Source organism: Corvus kubaryi, unplaced genomic scaffold (genome assembly GCF_017639235.1).
Source record: "Corvus kubaryi isolate FWS band 111438036 unplaced genomic scaffold, C.kubaryi_AGA036_p1.0 65345, whole genome shotgun sequence".
NCBI classification, from domain to species: Eukaryota; Metazoa; Chordata; class Aves; order Passeriformes; family Corvidae; genus Corvus; species Corvus kubaryi.
This window is the reverse complement of record NW_024581928.1, coordinates 19,148-37,863: the sequence shown is the minus strand read 5'-3', so window position 1 is coordinate 37,863 and position 18,716 is coordinate 19,148. Positions and strand designations below refer to the sequence as shown.

The window sequence follows — 18,716 nt, the reverse complement described above, 5'->3', positions numbered from 1 at the left end:
TCAGGAGGAGTAAGGGATCACAACAATCCCACCACAGCCAGCCCTGGCCCCGCTGTTACAGTCCATGGCACTCCTCCCAGGAGGCAGCTGAAATGCTCACCGAGCCCAAGGCCTGAAGGTCAAGGTCTCGCTTGTTCTCACCCAGTGCCAGGGAAAGCCAACAAACCCCTGACAGTGGGTGGTTGTTGCCTAACAAACTCCTTGTCTTGTCCTACCCTCCACCATCTGACCCCTGAAAGTTTTCTTCAAGCAGCAGCAGTGGGTTTTTTGGTGTAGTTTTCTTAGATCTCTGGACCACAGTGAATTTTAAAGCTTCTGCATCAAGAAATGTAAGCATGGAGATACTATCATGAACCACAAGCACATTAATTGCTCATGGACCAGACTCTTTACATAGGTTTGGCTTTGATAACGGTATCTACTACTACTTATACCAAACAAAATTCCCTTTTTATATATATAAATAAATATGAAATTGCACATTGAGCTTCAAAATAAATAGTGTATCTTAGTCAAGGCTAAGTTTGTGTCACATCTTAAACATATTGCCAAGAGCACAGTGCACAGTAATGCAAAATGCTATGCCTGGTTGTATGCAACTCTTTGAAAGCACCTAGGTGAAACCAAAGATTCTGCAAAATACAGAATATGCATATCTTGGGACATGGAATAGAGTTTAATTTGTGTTTTTAATTTGCTAATGAACTCAGATGACTAGGCACTCTAGCAGGTTGAGAGGGGCAGGATATAGGTCATGTTATTAAACAATTTTAAATACACAAATAAATAAAATCAATGCTGCCCTTGTGCTCAAGGGGAAAAAAGCCAGTTTCTAAGTGAAGAAACAAACTGAGTGAAATGCTTTAGAAATTCTCCTCAGGGCTTTCTATGTACATTGTAGCAGAGCTAAAAAAAGAGAAAAAAATAAAAAAAAAAAAAAAAGAAAAAAGAAAATACAAAGCCTAGCTTGCACTTCCAGCCCCCTTTTCAGGTCATTTTGAAAGGCTGTTTAAACAGCCTTCCCTCCCCATAGCCCCCAAAGGGCCTAAGACACTTCAGTCAGAGCTTTCCATACTGCACAGCTCCAAAGAAAGCTGCTATGGTAGACAGATATAAAGCACTGTAGGCACAACTAAAGAAACTAATAACAAAACACAACTAAGCAGTAATCTGTGCTATTTCAAACACCAACTTCTCCCCCCCCAAAACATTAAACCCTGCACAGTTTTCCCCTTTTATTAAAACATCTCCACCACCCAAAAGGCCTGACATGGACCAGGCCTTCCAGGCCCAGTTAAACAACGTGTTAATGACACTAATATTTCTCTGTATTTCAGCTACAGTCCCCTTGTTCCAAGGGCTGTATGTTAATGCTCAGCTAAGACTGGCGACACTGAGACTTCCACAGTTGACAGAAGACACTGATCACCAGCGAGGTTTTTGCTGCTGTGCTTTGTAAACCTTGTCATCAGCTCTGGCTGCACTGAAAGCAGTGCTGCCCAGAGCCACTCTGATGCTACAGCTTTCCCTGAGCAAGGGCTTTGCAGGGGAGGGATGAGAAGTTTTCTACAACACGATCACATTTTGCAACAGTCCTCAAGAGTGAATTTCTACAAGGGAAAGAGGAAAAAGGAATCAAAGAAACTCAATGCCTTTCAGGGAGTCTTTGTAAACTGTGATAAAACTGGATAAAACTAGATGAAAAAGGTAAGAGAGATTTGCCCCCTCCCAAATGTCTGTTGCCAATCATCTCACAAATTAACAGGTGTAAAGGAAGAATTCAGCTCCCAACAGCATGATGATGATTATTCCTTCATTTCATTCCAACAGCTGCATTTGAAAAATATTTAACAGAAGCCAGTAGCACTCACCGTGTTGAAAGGGTAACAATCAACACTTATTACGATTCCTGGATAAAGGACCTTTTACATCTTGGCCTTCAATGAATGCTGCAGTATCTCTGTGTTCTGGTTTTTCGTTTGTCCTGTGCTCGCTGTTTCCAAGTCACACAAACATGACCCCATTGGACAAACCCCAGCCAGGGCCATTTGTCAGTGTGCACACAAATACACAACATTTTCAGTGCATCCCTTTACCATTCTGGCAAATTTGCAGTTTGCACTTGGGCAACACGGAAATGACACAACTCTTCTGACAGACAGGCAGGGTGACTGAAAACATGCGTGCTCGCTGCCAACAACGTGCCCTAGATGCTGCTGACTCACCTGCCTGACACGGCTGGAGGGAGGTCTCTAAACTGGCTGCACTGCTGCCATTTGCTCTCACCAGGGTCACGTTAGGCAACTGCTCCTAATGGTGTGTGCCAAAATACTGCAGAGAGCACTCCACACTCCCATTGCTGCTCAGTTGCTGCAGATGATATTAAGAAATGGGCTACACCACCTACTGACCAATGCATTCAGAGTCCTGTCAGCATGGAGCAGGTAGTGCTGCGTCCAGGGGGCGGGAGACAGCTACGCTGTCATTTTCTCATCTCCCCTAACCAGGCCCTGGCAGTAGGAAGAAAAGCACAGACAGCTGGCAGAAGAGTGTGCTCTTTAGCCACTGAAGCACCCTCTTGTGAAGTCTGAGTCCTGCTGCATTAATCACATTATGAAATTAGACTTTGTAACGAGGGGGCAAGGGAAGCAGTAGTTTCCCCTTTGAGCTGTTGGGAAGTCATTCTTTCTTCTCACCCTGCCTGTCCCTGTGTATCTCACTTCTGTGGAAGTGACCTGCAAGGCCCACAGGCCCACATGCTACCTTCACACCAGAGCAAATGAAAATCATCACAGCAACGTGGCTGGGACCTACATCTGCATTTCTTCTCACAGGTGCCACTTCATCTCCAAAATGACAATTTCTGGAGAAGGAGCCTGGCATTAACTTGAAAGTCAAAGCACACACAAGCACACATCTTGTTCAGATACATGTACTCCACAACAGCAGAAACTATTTTTATGGGCATAACAGGAGCCTAAGTATAATGGACTAAGTTAGGGGGCTCAACACATACATAAAAGCAATTCAGGCAAAACACTAAGTGGGATATAAATTGGCTACAATAACATTTCAGCAGACAATTATGTCATTATATTCCCAAAATTCACAGTGAGGTCTGTAACAGTCTTCCAGAAAGCAAGCTGAAGCAGAGACCTCAGTAGTTACAAACACTACAGGCCTCATTTAAGAACAGGAGTACAATTATTTATGGTATTGAGAAACTTTGTGTGTCCAGAGGTCTTTTTTGTATAGAAATTATTTGTTTGGGGGTTCCCCCCTCCCCGCCTTTCCTCTGATTAGAAACTGAAGGGGGACAGGGGCAGAATGTCATCATTTTATGGCCTAAATACTAGGTTGGTTGTGCTCTAATTTTTTTTCTCAGCCACTTCTTTCCTGCATGAATTCAGGCAAGTCACTAAGAATTTACACTGACTGCCAACCAGTAAGCCTACGCTGGCTTCCTTCAGTTAACTGCATGGACTGTCTTAATGTTTGTGAGCTGCTGTACAACAGGGCCTGCAGCCATGCTAAATAAAGATAAAATGGTTAAATATTTATAAAATGCTGCTTTTGGTAGTTTAACATTTAGATCAGAAGCCATTCCTCAACATGCCCCCCCTGAAAAAAGCAGAGGATGTCATGGGACCTAATGTCTTGACAACTCACTCCTTTCAAGTGCTTTTGACAGAAATGGGGCTACCTATTCATCCAGCTCTGCTGTGTGCTCGTATTCCCAAAGCAGTGCCTTCAGTGGTTGTCACCGTGCTGCTCTTCCCAGCCTGGCCCCAGGGAGAGGCTGTCCATCCGCTGGGTCCGGCGGCACCAGTGCCCGCTTCCAGGAGAGTGGATCTGCTCCACGGTCAGACAAGCTGGCAGCAGAAGCAGTGCCTGAATTCACATCAGATTTCACAGCAGGACGGTCATGGGGCTCTCCTACAGCCCCCAAAGGGCACCTGCTGCCTCTTCAGAAAGGCCTGTATCTTTTCCTGCCATATTTGCGAGGTTAGGGACAGCTTGGGATGTACGTGCTTGTGCTGCAATTATAACTGAGCACTACATACACAGCACAAAGCACTCCTGCTGCTGCTTGGGTTGGAGCAACAGGGAACTTTCAGCCACCTCTAGTACAGGCGACAGAGGGAGCATCAAAATCAGCTGCCTTCTACTCCTGGTCCCAAACGGAACTGTTAACTGCTTCTTTTGAGGGGGAAAAATAATTATCTATCTCATAACTAAATGGAACATGTTCTCACGTTCTCTTTCAGAGACTGACAAGATCATACTTAAGAGCCTGACCAAAAGGGTTTTTTGGAAGCAAAACAATGATTAGCCACCGGTTAAGCTACTTAAGAGGCAGAAGACAGGCCACTTTCCTTACCTCCTCTTAAAATCCATTATCACCAACCTCAATCAGTTTTTTCTGTTGAGCTGTCCTCAAGCCATACAACTTACCCAGTGCTTCCACATTTCCTTCTCTCCCTGACAGCAGCTTTGTTTTCCATCTATCACTCTTCATCCTCCTCTCCTTCAAGGGCCCTGGAAAGACCTGCACCATTAGCAACCACTTTGGCTTCAAACTCCTTCTACAACAGGCCCTGGGACACAACAACATTTTAGGAAATGGGTCTGCTGTTTCCACACAGGCTGCTAGAGAGTGAAGTCAGAACCATCAGAATGGACTTGAGCTGTCCCTTTCTTGGGAATTAGCCATCACTTTCCCTAAAGCCTCAGGGAAATCAGTAATTTTTGAAGAGAACGATCCGATGTTGTTCTATGGTTAAGTGCTCCCATACTGCTCAATGACTGATGGAAAGTGAGAAGTAACAAGCATCATGAAACATTGAAATTATCAGTTTGTATTGCTGTTTTGAGACAGGGATTTCAAGACCACCGACAGTGTAGCAACAGACCTCACCCCAGGTCTTGATGAACGAAGCTTGAGCCCAAACTCAACTTAGAGCTTTGTTAGGATGTGAGTCTACAACAACCAACTTACATCATGTTGAAGATAGGTATTTAAAGGAGGTTTATTTGGGCTAATACTAAATTCAAACAGCCACAAGCTCATTTTCCATGTTTACCACAGCAACTGTTGACAGATGAAGTCTCAGTGGAAAGTCCAAATTTTAATTTCACCATAACTTCCTGAAACATGACTACAGATTTCAATATTTGGCATTCGATCTTCAAGAGAGATACCATGTCTAAGAATACTCTACCAAATACATTTAAATTATGACTCAAAACCAAAACAATTTGGAAGTTTTGAAACATAAAGCTGTTAGTATGAAATTAGCTTTTATTCTTTTTTACCTCAAAATAAATGCACATTTATTGTTTATTCAAGTGAAAACTGAAAAAGAGTTTCTTAAACAAGGGGGGACCTTAACAGAGCAAGTATCACAAACATGCTCAAGTTTCTTCTCCTGCTCTTGCCCAGCTCTGTTTGGCTAAGAACACCAGATTAATTTCTTTTTTTCTTTCTTGTCAGTTTGGTCAATTAAAAGAAACACTTAAAGCACCAGAATTAGAAGCGGTATAAAACAAAACCAGGTACTCGTTCTCATCAGAATTCAGGTCCATGTATTGCCACACTTTTATATAAAAACTTTCACTAAGTGTTGTACTAAATAGGATTTAGTAATCTCTTCTGCAGTTTAGCTCTTGATATCTTGGTAAGAGAAGTCAACGCATAAGCATGTCAGAAGTCAAAGCTATAGTGTAACTACAGTATAACTCTAACAGGGCTTCTAAATACTGTTCACCAGAGTGATGTCTTATAGTTGAATTTCAGTTTCAACAGGTACTTCAGATTTACCTGAGCAACATCATACACAATATATCTGGGAAGAATGTCAAGGAATAATTACAGTAGTTGATATTAATAACACAGAAAAACCTCAAAACACAGCAAAACTTTACCTTTGAACTTATGTTACCATACAGATGCCTGTGTGATTAACCAGTTCTCAAACAACAAAATTTTAAATCTGACTTTTCCTTGAATCCGAAAATGTTTTATACAATAGTTAGGAACAAGCAATTAAGTCATTTAGAGAATGTGCAGCAGGAATCCTGAGTGACAGGCAGGTGAACCAACTTAAGTAAGGGGCGGTGCCTCCTGAAAATTATTTTTTGTCAGAGCAACATACATCTCTCTTTCTATCTAAGCAGAGAAGCCATGTAGCCTAGATGAGAGCTGCAGTTTCAGACCCAGCACTTACAATTATAATTGCAGTTCTGTTGCTACTTTCCAGCACAAAGTCATTAATGCCCTCTTAATTTCCCCCTAGAAAACCCAAACTGGAATCACAGAGAAGAGCTCTGTAACGGTTGGCAGTGTTTGCACATTCTTATTTTTCCAGAGACAGTCCCAGCTCACCTATTTGTTTTGGAATGCGTTAGGCCACAAAACTTACCTCTAACCCTGAAGTGTAAAACAAAATAAATACACATCATGTTACCTCAACCAGCTAATATCAACTATACTGTAGTTCATCATCTGACAGATGCTGTATTTAAGAAAACTCAAGATAAAACCAGTATTGCCATGAGTTGTGTTGCCAATACTGCTTGTAGGAGGAAAACAGCTCACCAAGGCCAAAGGCAGTTTCTACAAACCCACAGATTTAATTACTGGGTTACCTGCTTCACTGGCAGTGAAGAGAGTGAGCTGGGACTTTAGACATCACTTATTTGTATTCTTATGACCTCTTGTGGATTTAAAGCACTAATTGATTTGGAAGCACTTCTGCCTAGAAAGAGACTTACTGGCTGTATCTCTGATGGGCATTTGGGGCTTACCTCAACACTTGCAGAGGTTTGGGAAATACAAAAGATGTGTTGAGAGAGCGCAAGACCACAGAGCTGGCTGCCCCATCTCCTGCTGGCCAAGCTGGCCTGCCACAGCGCCATGAAGAAGAAACCAGACTGGAGTGATGTGAAACCACAGGCTGCATTCCCCTCCCCTGTCCCTGGGCAAGACACTACAGGGCAGTGTTGCCTGGCCACTCCAATAGCTTTGGTATGGAGTCCTGTTGGGGAACAGCTATTGGTACGTGCATTGTTTCCTTTTTTTGCAGAATGACAATTTAAGTGCAACAACTGTAAAATCATCCCCCTTGCAGAAGAGATTGTCTGCAAATACTCCCCAAAGCAGATCTAAAACAAACAAAACACAGTGAGGCAAAACTCCCAACTGGCCTTAGTGAGGTCCTGCAAACGTAGCAACATTCAAACACCGTGTGCAGCCAACGTAACAGCAAAGGATACTCATTATACAGAAGACAGGTATCATTAATTCCTGTGGAGATCCCATTCCCTAAGGGAACCTCTACACCACCAAGGGTGGTAGTGGCTGTGGGATCAGGCGCCGTTTTGCCCAAGCCTAGAAAGGGAAAACAACATTAGTTGCAAATCTAGAAGGCAAACACAGACTTTGCACAAATAGAAAATGACCCAGCCAGCCAAATACTACATCACATATACTGAAGTATCTTCAAAATAACACAAAGAATACAGTCTGTTTATTCAATTCAGCATCACCATCTTTATGGCAGTTGTACTCTGCTACCTTAAAAATGAGAATTTTACTTTCAGCTGTTAATTGTCTAATCTGTATGATCAAAGGTAAACCAGAAGAGATTTGTAGCTCTCATATCCTACCTCCATTAATGAAAACATGCACATCACAGGATTTTCAGACAAGTACAACAAACCAAGTCTTATTCTCGTTAACATTTTCAATATAAATCTGATTTGACATCCAGAAGCACGTAAGTAGTATGTATTGAAACAGGTGCTAAATCATATTTTATTCTATTTTAGGCAACTGATTTTTTAAGCCTCTCAAAATGAATAGTTTAAGAAAAGCCACTCATTACTGAAGATACTGTTCTTCACTCTCCCATCTTGGTAGAGAAGACAGTCACAATTACCATTTCTTTTGCTTGAATTAGACATCTAAGTCTTTTATCTTCTTTTTCAATATATGACACTTTTTGCAGATAGAAGTGTAACGAGAGCACTTGTTCCATCTGAACTTTTATTCTTAGCTTCTCCCTTCTGTCCAAGCTTCTAAGCCACTTTGAAAGCTAAACAATTATTCTTCTGGTATATTCATCTTTCTTCTAAAATACACAGTATTGTTACAATGAAAGCAAGTAAGAAGTCGGAGAATGCACTTTGTATTTTCTCCAGTGTAACATCAAATGAAAGTTTCCTCCTGAACTTCAGGCACCATCAGTCTTAACACTCAGAGTGTATTAACTTCAATCTTAGAACACCACATACACATCCTGATGCAACTAAAGGGCAACATTATGCAACTTCATAAAGGAAGTACAGCTAAGAAGTGACTATAGTTTTCTTCGCTAAGCAGAGAGCTACAGCCCCATCTGCCATCAATTACAGATTACCAACGAGAACTACTAATGCTTACCTTTGACACTGTGTTTTCCCTTGGGCAATTTTGTGATGTGGGAGGCATTCTTTAGCTCATACCTGGACAGCACAAAGAACACACAATAGCACTTTACATTCATCTTAAACTATTCTGTTGGAAAAAAAAAAATCTTTTTTTATATATAAAAATATATATATTATTATAAAAATTATAAAATTTTTCAGGCTTCAGTTTATGATGAGTTAAAGTAAAGTTAATCTAAATTCTAGTCTTCTGGAACTCAACAGCCCTTATTTGTCTCGGTTACTAACTTTAATGATGTTGGCATTTTGTACAAGATTCAGCTAGACCTGCAACAATGGCTCTTATTTTAAGAAAAAACAAATCTTGTTTCTGAAGAAAAAACACATGCTTTTTCTTCACACTGAAGAGAAGGCTTGCAATCTTAGCATCACCCTCTATGAGGATGTATTAAGCACATTTGGCAAATACTCTTCCTAAGTTACTTACATATTTCCAAGGGCAACTTCTCCCAGTAGTACTAAACCGATGGGATCAGCTTGAGATGTGTGACAGTAGTTAGCACTCTTGGATACCATGTCTGCAAAATAGATGCCCTTCCCGAACATGTAGCCGGTCTGCAAGCAGGAATTAAATAAATAAATAAATAAATAAATAAAATGGGGGCAATAACACAAAGGCAGCATTGAATCCACCTGGCTGGGCTCCCAGGAGAGCAAAGCTGCAACTCAAGCTCTCGTGGACACCAGTGTGCAACCCACTCGGGGGACACAATGTTGTCTGAATGCTGGCAGGTAACACAGGGCCCTCCCCACACAGAAATTCCCTTATTTAAGTTGTCCCTGCCTGTGGCCATCTCTGGGCACAGGGGTGTTGGCAGCCAGAGAATCTGTTTCACCTACCACAGGAGCTTCAGGCGGAGCTATCCGCAGACCCTGCGAGAGGATGCCGGCGAAGTTGGTGGTGCGGGAGCCGTGCCACAGCAGCTGGCGGTTGTGGAGCTGCTTGAAGGGCTTGTAACGCTGGCTCTCTCCCTCACGCTCAATCCTGAAGATCTTCAGTTCAGAAGCGGACAGGAGGAAAAGAATAACTAAGCAAATAAACCGTTACCTTCATGCAACTCATCAGAGGGGAGAAAAAAAAATATCATCCGATCCGCAATGTACATTGATCTGCTAGGGAAATTGATCAGGATGGGTTTTAGTACTTGCAATTTGCTGTGCCATGCTAGCAAAAAAGAGGTAGCGGCAATCACACAAGTACTTGGTATTGATTACTTCTCCACCTTTTCTTCTGCATTTTCATGAGGCTCTATTTTTCTGAAAAAATCATTCAATGAACTAAGGCTCAATTTCAGATGATTACTCCTCCACCTTCCTTTTGAAGCAAATTAAATTAAAATAAATATACACGAAAGCAAAAACACCTCATTAAGCTTAGATTCATCTCTGCTTAGACTTTTGCTATTCTAATTAAAAGGAAATGTTCTATCAAATCATCCCCCAACAGAGGAAACTGGGTAAGCTACTCAAAAAATATAAGGCAATTGCAAACAAGCAAGTCAACTTAGGATAGTCCATCCTCCCAAAGATAAAGCCCAGTACTGCCCAGCTTACATCCACAACTTTGAGGTCATATGCGTTGTGCGTAGCAGCATGAGTGTTCTTCACATATTGTTTGATAATCTTGGCTTCTTCTGAATCTTTGTCAACAACCTGCAAAGAGGCAAATGAGAAGTTTCCTCAGCACACAAAGTAGCAGCCATCTTACAACATGACAACATCCACCCTATGCTTTCAACTGCCCCCTTTAAACCTCCTCCACCATTTAGGTGGAAATACATTCCTAGCTAGAATGTCTGAGAAAATGCTGGAAACTGAGATGATTTTCGATTCCACTACTCAAAGAAGGGTCAGCCAAGGACTGAGTCCAGTCAAGCTTTCAACACCTCCAAGAATAGAGCCTCTGTGGCCTCTCTGGGCAACCTCTTCCAGTGTTTGACCACTGCTAGAGTAAAGAAATTAAAAAACCCAAACCAAACAACATCAACAACAAAAGCTTTCTCTTTTGTTTAAACACAAATGCCTATATTTCAATTTGTGCCCATTGCCTCTTGTCACTGAAGCCACTGAGGAAAGTTTGCCTCTGTCTTCTTTCCTTCCTTCTCCCATCAGGTATTCCTAGATATTGATACAATATCCCTTGAGCTTTCTTTTCTCCAGATCAAAACAGCTCAGCTCTTTCTGCATCTCCTTGAACACATGCTCCAGTTCCTTAACCCATCTCGGTGCCAATACATCTGTCCAGTTACAGCTGAGGTGATTTGTTTTGGTCCAAACTAACAAGACATCAGCTTATATTCACAGCCACTCTTTGCCTTTTATTTCATTTACCTTAATATCTGTTTTAAGCTTTTCATAGTTGATGTCAATTGGGTCTTTATCTCCATCTTCATTTCCACCTCTGAGAAGGCTGTAAGCAACCTCAATATCAAGTAAGTTGTCCAACATCTGCACTTTAGCCTGAAGGATTTAAATAGGTTATGTTATGTTACTTAGGCCTTTGACATGTTCAGAGTAAGTCTGGGATACCCCAAATTTAAAAAGTTTATGACAATCACAGGCCACATGGTGCCATCTAATAACACAACAGTACTGTCTTTAAATACATATATGATGCCTGAAGACCTAAGGCATCATATATACACCCCAAAATATATTAAAATATACACACAGATATATACACGTAACATCTCTATCTTCTAATACCTTATGCATATACTTATTTACCCAGATAAATGCACATAAACAAACAAAAAGAATCTGAAGAAAAATGAAGTTTAACCTCATGAAAGCATGAGGTTAAACTTGTTTTTCTTCAGAATATCTTTTTGTTTGTAAGGTTTGAACAGTTACTTTAACCTTGTGCTTTTATGAAGTTAAATAAGTGTTAAAACCTCACATATTCTCTATGCTAGATGTCTGACATCAAGACCTGTTGCCTGCCAACAACACACAGTTTCCAGTCAATACCTGAATGTATTCCAAGTTATTTAGGAGAGGTGGCTTCTTCATCCCAAAGTCATGAGGAATCAGAGTATAGAAGCGGTTGGAGAGGTCCAAAATCTGGGATTCTGAACCACTGTCAGAAACTGCCTAGACAAGACAACAAGCACCAAAGAAAATTACTAAGACTAAGTCTCCATAGCAATAAAAACACACAAGATACTTAAGGACTAACACAGGAGCAGCAATACAAACAGTGCTCGTGCTGAAACTCTCACAGGACTAAAAAGAGCAATTCTGTTCAAGTGTCTTGCATGCAGCAACCCACAGCATTTGCACAGAAATACACAGAATTGTGTATGAGAAAAATTCAATTGGGATTATGTTTCTGGAGTGCAAAATAAAGTCTTCAGGATCTGTAAGTGGTGCATATCCCTGTCAAGGTTCTGGTCTATTCTAACAACTGAAGAACCTCCTGTATCTATGTTTTGCCAGGGAGCCCTTGGCGAAAACAATGGGTTATGCTGGTACATTTTTGCAATCTGTACAGGTAATACTATGTAGTGATTCTGGAATGGTTCAGATCACAATGTGTAAATACAGCAACGTTATCAAACCAGACCCTTTCCTGTGTCAACCTTTATTCTCATCCTCTGACAGACTTCTCTGGGCTGGAAACACCAGCTCACTACTAGATGAAGGCACCAGCTTCATTTGCTCAACTGCCACTTATGTTTGGTGCAGCCTAAAGGCTGAGCTATAAAAACATGAAAGACCCAAGTACTGCCCACACTGGTACAACAGTGAAGAGAACTAACTGGTTACCCATGGAAGCCACATCCTCTTCTCCAGAGAGAAAGAGAGAGAAAGCACAGATCTTTATATGCACAGCTCAGCATTCACCCCACTCTGAGCCCAGATCAATTCCCTGAATTGTTCTGAATTCCCTTTTTGCTCTAACATCTCTTTCATGCTCACCTGCTGAACCTCATTCAGGATGGAGTATGCACTCTGGATCTGTCGCTTGCTCAGTTTTCCCAGTGGCATCTTCTGCAAGTCAATCTGATAAAGATATAAGTATTAAACCCAAATTTCGCTACATTTAAACCACTGCAGCATTCCCTCTCTGGTTTCTAGAGAACTAGTTTTTCCATGCTAATAGGACTGACCACACAAAGAATGGAAACATTTTAGACTCTGTGGATTGAGGAATTACATCAGAAGGACACACCATTGAGAAGACATCCTATAACCAAAGGAATACTGCAATAGGAAGCCAAGCACACATGCTAGGGCAACACAAAAATAGGACATTAAGTGTCTGGCATGAAGTTTAATATTAACCTCATGTCAGATGCATTCCTTGAACACATAAGTAACCATAGACTTAAGGCTGGCAAAGAAGCAAACTGAATGAAGTAATTCTTGTTCATAAGATCACCTGTGTCTCTAGGTACAATCCAGACACCCTCTCCCAACTTTACCCTACAATTATCAACGGTCAAATGCAAAGAGGCTGTGAGGTGCTTCATATTCATTTATGAAAAATGAGCCAAAACCCCTCAACTAAGTTAAAGCAATGGTCTTGGTTGCCCGCATTTATCCACTGATTTAATTTAGATGTTGGTTTTCTTTGTGTATTGATGGATCTTGGGAGAGTGCTGGAAATCCCTACATTGTTAAAGGACAATCTGAATGCAAAAACGTTAAATAAAAATCAAGCCCAGTGGAGTATTTTAGAAAGATTATACTTACACCCTCTAGACTCTTGACAGTACTCACCACACACTCTTGCAGGTCAAACTAGTTTTTACTGAAGTTGATGGATTTAAGATTTAGCTCATGGACAGAAGATCCTATGAAACCATGACTGTCACACACTGTCTGGCTAAGTCCCACATTATTTATCCACTATGGATCTAGGAAACCCAGCTGTATGCAAATCTTCTCTGCAAGATGAACTCAGAAGGCTCTTCTAAGCCACAGACACTGGAATGAAAGACCTGAAGTGATTTTGCAGAGATTTCCATCTTGTACTGGGCTTAGGAACTTTCACCTTCAGTGACAGCTAAGCATACCTAAAGCCAGATACCAAGAAAAGCCAAGATAGGCTGCAAGAGGGAAGACAGGCTTCAAAACTGATCTTGACTTGGGGACATGAGAGGCACAAAGCCAAGATTAATACTCTAACAAAAACCAATCTGCAATAGATTTATAGCTCCCAAACTTTCGGGGCCAATACTCTCTTGCTGAGTACCACCTGTACCAATCTGTATTATGTCATTATTAGCTGAAAAATCATGCAGGACACATAAAAGTAAAATGAGCCACTTAACTTGGATGTGCCGAATATAATAACCTATAATAATTGTAATACCTATAATAATTGTAAGTTATATAAACTTGTAAACTAACACATATAATAACTAACACACAAACACTAACACTTAAAAAATAAAACATCCCCCAGTCACGTGATTTAGGAGCACAATTCCGACAGAGCCCACAAACAGCCAAAGGCTGGAATCTCCTATGACTCACGGGAGGTAGACAGAGTCCTGCAGAGCTAAGCTCTGGTTTAAAGCTAAACTGCACCCAAAGCTTTATCATTAGATGTGCCAAAAGAGCACAGCAGCCAAAGGGCTGGGCCTAAAACAACAGCACTGAAATGACTGCTAGGTGCACTGAGGGCAATGGGAAGAATTAGCTCTGCATCACAGATGTGTGCACCAGGATCATCACAAGACGCAAGGGAGATGTTTGCCTTCCACCCAGGCAAGGGAGGGCACAGCACTAGAGTAGACTCAGTCCTCTAACAAGCCATTTCATCTAAAACAATGACATAGGTAATTGTAATAAACTCCTGTATGCTTGGTGAGGTGAAATTCTTGAAAGCTAAGTTAGAAGCAGGAAGATAAATACATCAGATAAATCCATTGTCATGCAATGGAAAGACTAAGAATTTGCTACAGTTCTGGCAAAGCAAGAGGTGCCTGGATGGAACAAAATACTTATGATCAGGCTGATTAAAGGAACTAAACAGTCATTTCTGGAGGACACATAGAAACCACTAATCAGAAAAAATATTATTTCCTCTAACAGAAAACAGCTGTTCAGCAGCATCAGTACAGGAAGATAAATCTAATAGGAGGACTGGCCCATCTGGAGTCTCAGTTCTGCTATAGATCTGCAGATGGTGTGAATTAACATAGTTTCAAGAGAGTTCTGCAAAACCAAATGACATGAGATGATGATCAGTTCAGAGTCTTTAGCCAGTTACAAAAAAATTATTCATATTTTACAAGACTTTGATTTAAAACACCACTGAAGATATAGGAGAACATAATTAACCCAAGGTACTATAAAATGCTGGGCAAGCCATGAAAGCTTTCAGGTAAACTGCAGAAAATGGTGCAAAGCTGTTCCGAGAGGTACATACACCAAATAATGATACAGAGAGCAAAGAGCAGCAACTTAAATATGAAGTCTTTGGGCAGGATAACTAAGCTGGCTGAAAAAAACTGAAATTTGTTATTTAGAATTAGTTTGAATGGCTGCCTTAAAACAAAACAGCAGGATCTCTGCACACCAGTAAAACAGTGCAAGGAGAGACAGATCATGCTACCAAACCACTTTCTGAAGGCTTGATAGAAGGATTGATGAAGAAGTACGGAGGAAAGAAGAACGGATGAAAATAGAGTTTTATTAGAACAAATGAGAAATACAACTGAAACAATCTCAAGTCCACCCTGTGCAGAAGAGGATCTGGACTTTGATGAGACACTTCCATTAGTGCATGTATCAACTGGCAGCATTTCTCTAGTCTGAATTGCATCTCATTTGCTACCTAAATCCATGGTATTTGTGCACTTCCCAGCCCCGAAATGTGGCTCCCTGCTTAGAAAAAAGGAGTGTCACCAGTGTCACATGACCACCACACTGGTTATCTGTATTAATACTTTAGGAGCATTCAGCAAACAGCAGTCACTATGCACGTGTGACTGGAGAAAAACGCAAACAAACAAAACCACAGAATGATTACTGATCCCAGGACTGGCACACAATTCCCTCATAGGCTTGTTAAATTGAAGACATTGATAGACAAAGAATGCACCTGTGTTTTAAGAACTGCATGTGCCATTACTAAGTTACTACTTCCAGGGCTTGGTATATTCCAGACAGGCTCTTGCCTTTTTTTTAAGACAGATCTAAAACTCACACTTGACTTTTGGGAAGTATGAAGCACCCTGGATTACAAAGAACTTGCTTCTGTTTGTGCATGATGGAAGGTTAGAAGGGAGAAACGTGAATGTGTGTAGTCACCTCAAATTCCACCATTGCTTTCTTCATGCTCTCCACATCAAAGATCATCTTAATAAGATCTTGGATTGGCTTAGCAAGTTTTGATTTTGTCCCAGCACCTACTGTCAGTTTCCTGACAGCTTCTTCATCCTGAAAGGTAAAAATAGTATCAGAATTAGCAAAATCACAAAGGATAAAAGTAACAGGCTGGCTGCCATGGCAACAACTCAAAACCAATTTAGTGTGTGCATACTATGACTAGCCTGAAGTTCATGGGGAGCGTGGGACACTGCTCTGACATTCTGGAACAAAGTGGGCTTAAAAAAACCACCTATTCAGTAATTTGGCAGATGTTATTTCAAGAGATGGCACTGTAAAAAGCAAGCAGAAGGAAGAATGAAGGGAATAGGAACTCTCTTTGCATCTCTGCTTCACCTCAAGCAAGTATTATTTACTTTTTCTGCAAGCTTTCTGCTGCATAGAGACTTTCATATGAAAAAATGACTGTTTACTTTGCTGCTTTTATGACAAAATAGATGTAATAACTAGTTTCACCAAGTTTTTGTAATAAAAACTGTTGTAGATGTGTACGGGAATCATCAATTAGCCATAATACCATCCCAATGCCTTCATGGAGAGAGCCTTACATGAATAAATCAGCCAGGTGCTTTGAGTAACACTGTATATTACACTGAAACAGACACTTTGCCACTGCAATATTCAAATTTCCAGAATTTAAGCCAAGCTTCGAGTGCTTTGCACTGGAAGATGACATCCATTAATCTGGCCACAGGAAAACACAATGTCTTGAAAATATGTTCTCTAGCAACCTTATAGCTATTAACAGCATTCAACTATTTAGTCTGAAAATAGTTCAGGTTACAGGTATGCCTTTAAATAAACACACAAACCCCCACTGGAAAGAAGGAAGAGGATTCTTATTTAGCTTAGCTGTCTAAATAGCCAAATCTTACTGGCAGTGAATAATTTCTCTTTCTCAGCCTGCTCAATATGTGCATTAAGTGAAATGCTGCACAGGAGTTGCTTCAGCATTTGGGAGGATTTTGGAGGCAGTAGACAGATGAGTAGAATCTATTTTAAATTTTAAAAAAAATACATTTTCAGACAGAATGTATGTGAACTGACTGCTGAATTAAATTCAGATTAATATCCTTAAAATTACAGAGCAAACAGGAACAAGCATTGAAGGAACATCAGATCTGATAACAGAAAAATCCTTAGTTTCCCAGCAGGTCTATTTTAATGGATGGTACTCCCTGATCTACAGCTCTCTCTTGTAGCAGAGAAAAGATGCAACAGCTGCACTTCATTCCCCTGGTTTGTTAAGTGCAAGTGATCCAAGAGTAAGCACAGAACAGCAACAGCGAGGAATCTCAACAATGCTCCACCTGGGAGTGGGGCATTTCAGGGTTACCTGTCCGTAATCTATTTCCAGTGGGTAGAATTTTTTGGGATATTTAGTGAAGTTCTTTGAATGCCAAGAATTGCCAGTTTTCTCTTCATACAAATTCAGGAACTGTTCGATGGCATCTTCTTTTGATGGCATCTGCTCCAGCTTGTTACTGCCGATTACAGTGCCCACACGGCCCCAGGATCTGAACACCCAGTATCTGGAGAAATGGAATGGGAGAAAAGAACAGGCATCAGCTACTCCAGTGCTATCAGCCATTGGCATACCATTAATTTTATGGAACACACTCACTTATCTGTGATTGTGGGAAATCAACAGAGGAGTCACCATATGTCCTAGAACTGGCATAAAAATGCCTAGTGTTAACACACCAGAACTACATCCCTGAGGATAAATGGGCGCCCAGCAGGAAAAAAGAGGCTAACATCTCTTCAATCTCAATGTTTTGCAAATACAAATCTTCAGACTATTGGGGTCATATATTTGAAAAACAAAGACAATGCATCTTTAAGCCTTGGGCCCCAGAGTTCAGCATTTTAGAGAAACCAGAAGTAAATCAAGTATTTGTTTGTACTACTGACACCGCCTTGGGGGAGCTTCTGCAGTATTTATGGGGATACAATCAATCAACCTTTCCAATATGCCACATATGAAATGCAGGCACTGAAATCCCTCCACGTACTGAATCCCACACTTGATACAACCTCATACACGAGGCAGCAACAAAAGCTTATTACAAACATGGTAAAGTGCAATAAATCTGGAGCTGAACCACGGTCCTTGTTACCCTGGATTTCTGTGTCATTTATGTGCTTGGCAGGGGCAGTTTCATTTTAAAGAACCCTCTCAATCTCTTCATCTAATTAGCAATGCAACCACTGGACAGCTCTGCCATGCACCCAATGAGACTGGAAAGCTAAACACACGATCAGCTCCTGACTATTTCATGCATTTTGTTATGCTTCAGGGCACACAATTCAGGATTACACTGTGGTAAAACAGCCAGAATCTGGTTTTGTTTCCCAAGGTTACAGCTCTGCAATTAGAAGACAAAATTAACTTAGAGAATATGGGGGAAAAAACCCCACCTTAGGTTTTGTCAACACGACAAAGAATGTCTCCATGCAGATCAGATTTCTCCATGGGTGGCTTGTTTGGTAGGTTTGGAGAAGTTCTTTTAGTTTTTTTGGGGTTTTTTGTTTGTGTTGTAGTGGGGTTTTTTTCAAGTAACTATACCAATCTGTTATCTCCCCAAAGACATTTTACTCATACTTGGCTTTTGGAGTGTCAAAAATCCAGTATTTATTAGAAAAAAGTGAACAAAAGTATTTTGAGGGAAAACTAAACTCACCTGTTCTCTCTGTCATCCTCTAGCAGCTGCAGTTTATAATAGGAATTTGTTCCTTTCACAATATCTACTAGTCCCAGGGTTGCACTGAAAATTTTCCCACCTTTTTCAAAGACATGAGCAGAATCCTCCAAACCTGCAGAGGAGAAACAAATTAGAACACAGAGGAGGAGGTTACTGTTTTAGCTCTCCTTCCTGCAT

At 40.9% G+C, this 18,716-nt stretch overlaps 1 protein-coding gene across 1 annotated transcript in view; it reads right to left on the bottom strand.

The window, feature by feature from the left end:
* Positions 1-5,005: 5,005 nt before the first annotated feature.
* Positions 5,006-18,716, bottom strand: part of LOC121673300 (poly [ADP-ribose] polymerase 1) — a 32,847-nt gene continuing 19,136 nt past the window's right edge. Inside the window, exons 12-23 of the mRNA XM_042046495.1 lie at positions 18,519-18,651; positions 17,171-17,366; positions 15,757-15,885; positions 12,412-12,495; positions 11,461-11,583; positions 10,822-10,950; positions 10,045-10,143; positions 9,331-9,483; positions 8,918-9,045; positions 8,444-8,505; positions 7,276-7,390; positions 5,006-5,846 (exon numbers count right to left, since the gene is read on the bottom strand). Of these exons, the coding sequence (XP_041902429.1) occupies positions 5,765-5,846; positions 7,276-7,390; positions 8,444-8,505; positions 8,918-9,045; positions 9,331-9,483; positions 10,045-10,143; positions 10,822-10,950; positions 11,461-11,583; positions 12,412-12,495; positions 15,757-15,885; positions 17,171-17,366; positions 18,519-18,651 (1,433 nt within the window). The 3' untranslated portion in view covers positions 5,006-5,764. The remainder of the gene's footprint in view (positions 5,847-7,275; positions 7,391-8,443; positions 8,506-8,917; positions 9,046-9,330; positions 9,484-10,044; positions 10,144-10,821; positions 10,951-11,460; positions 11,584-12,411; positions 12,496-15,756; positions 15,886-17,170; positions 17,367-18,518; positions 18,652-18,716) is intronic.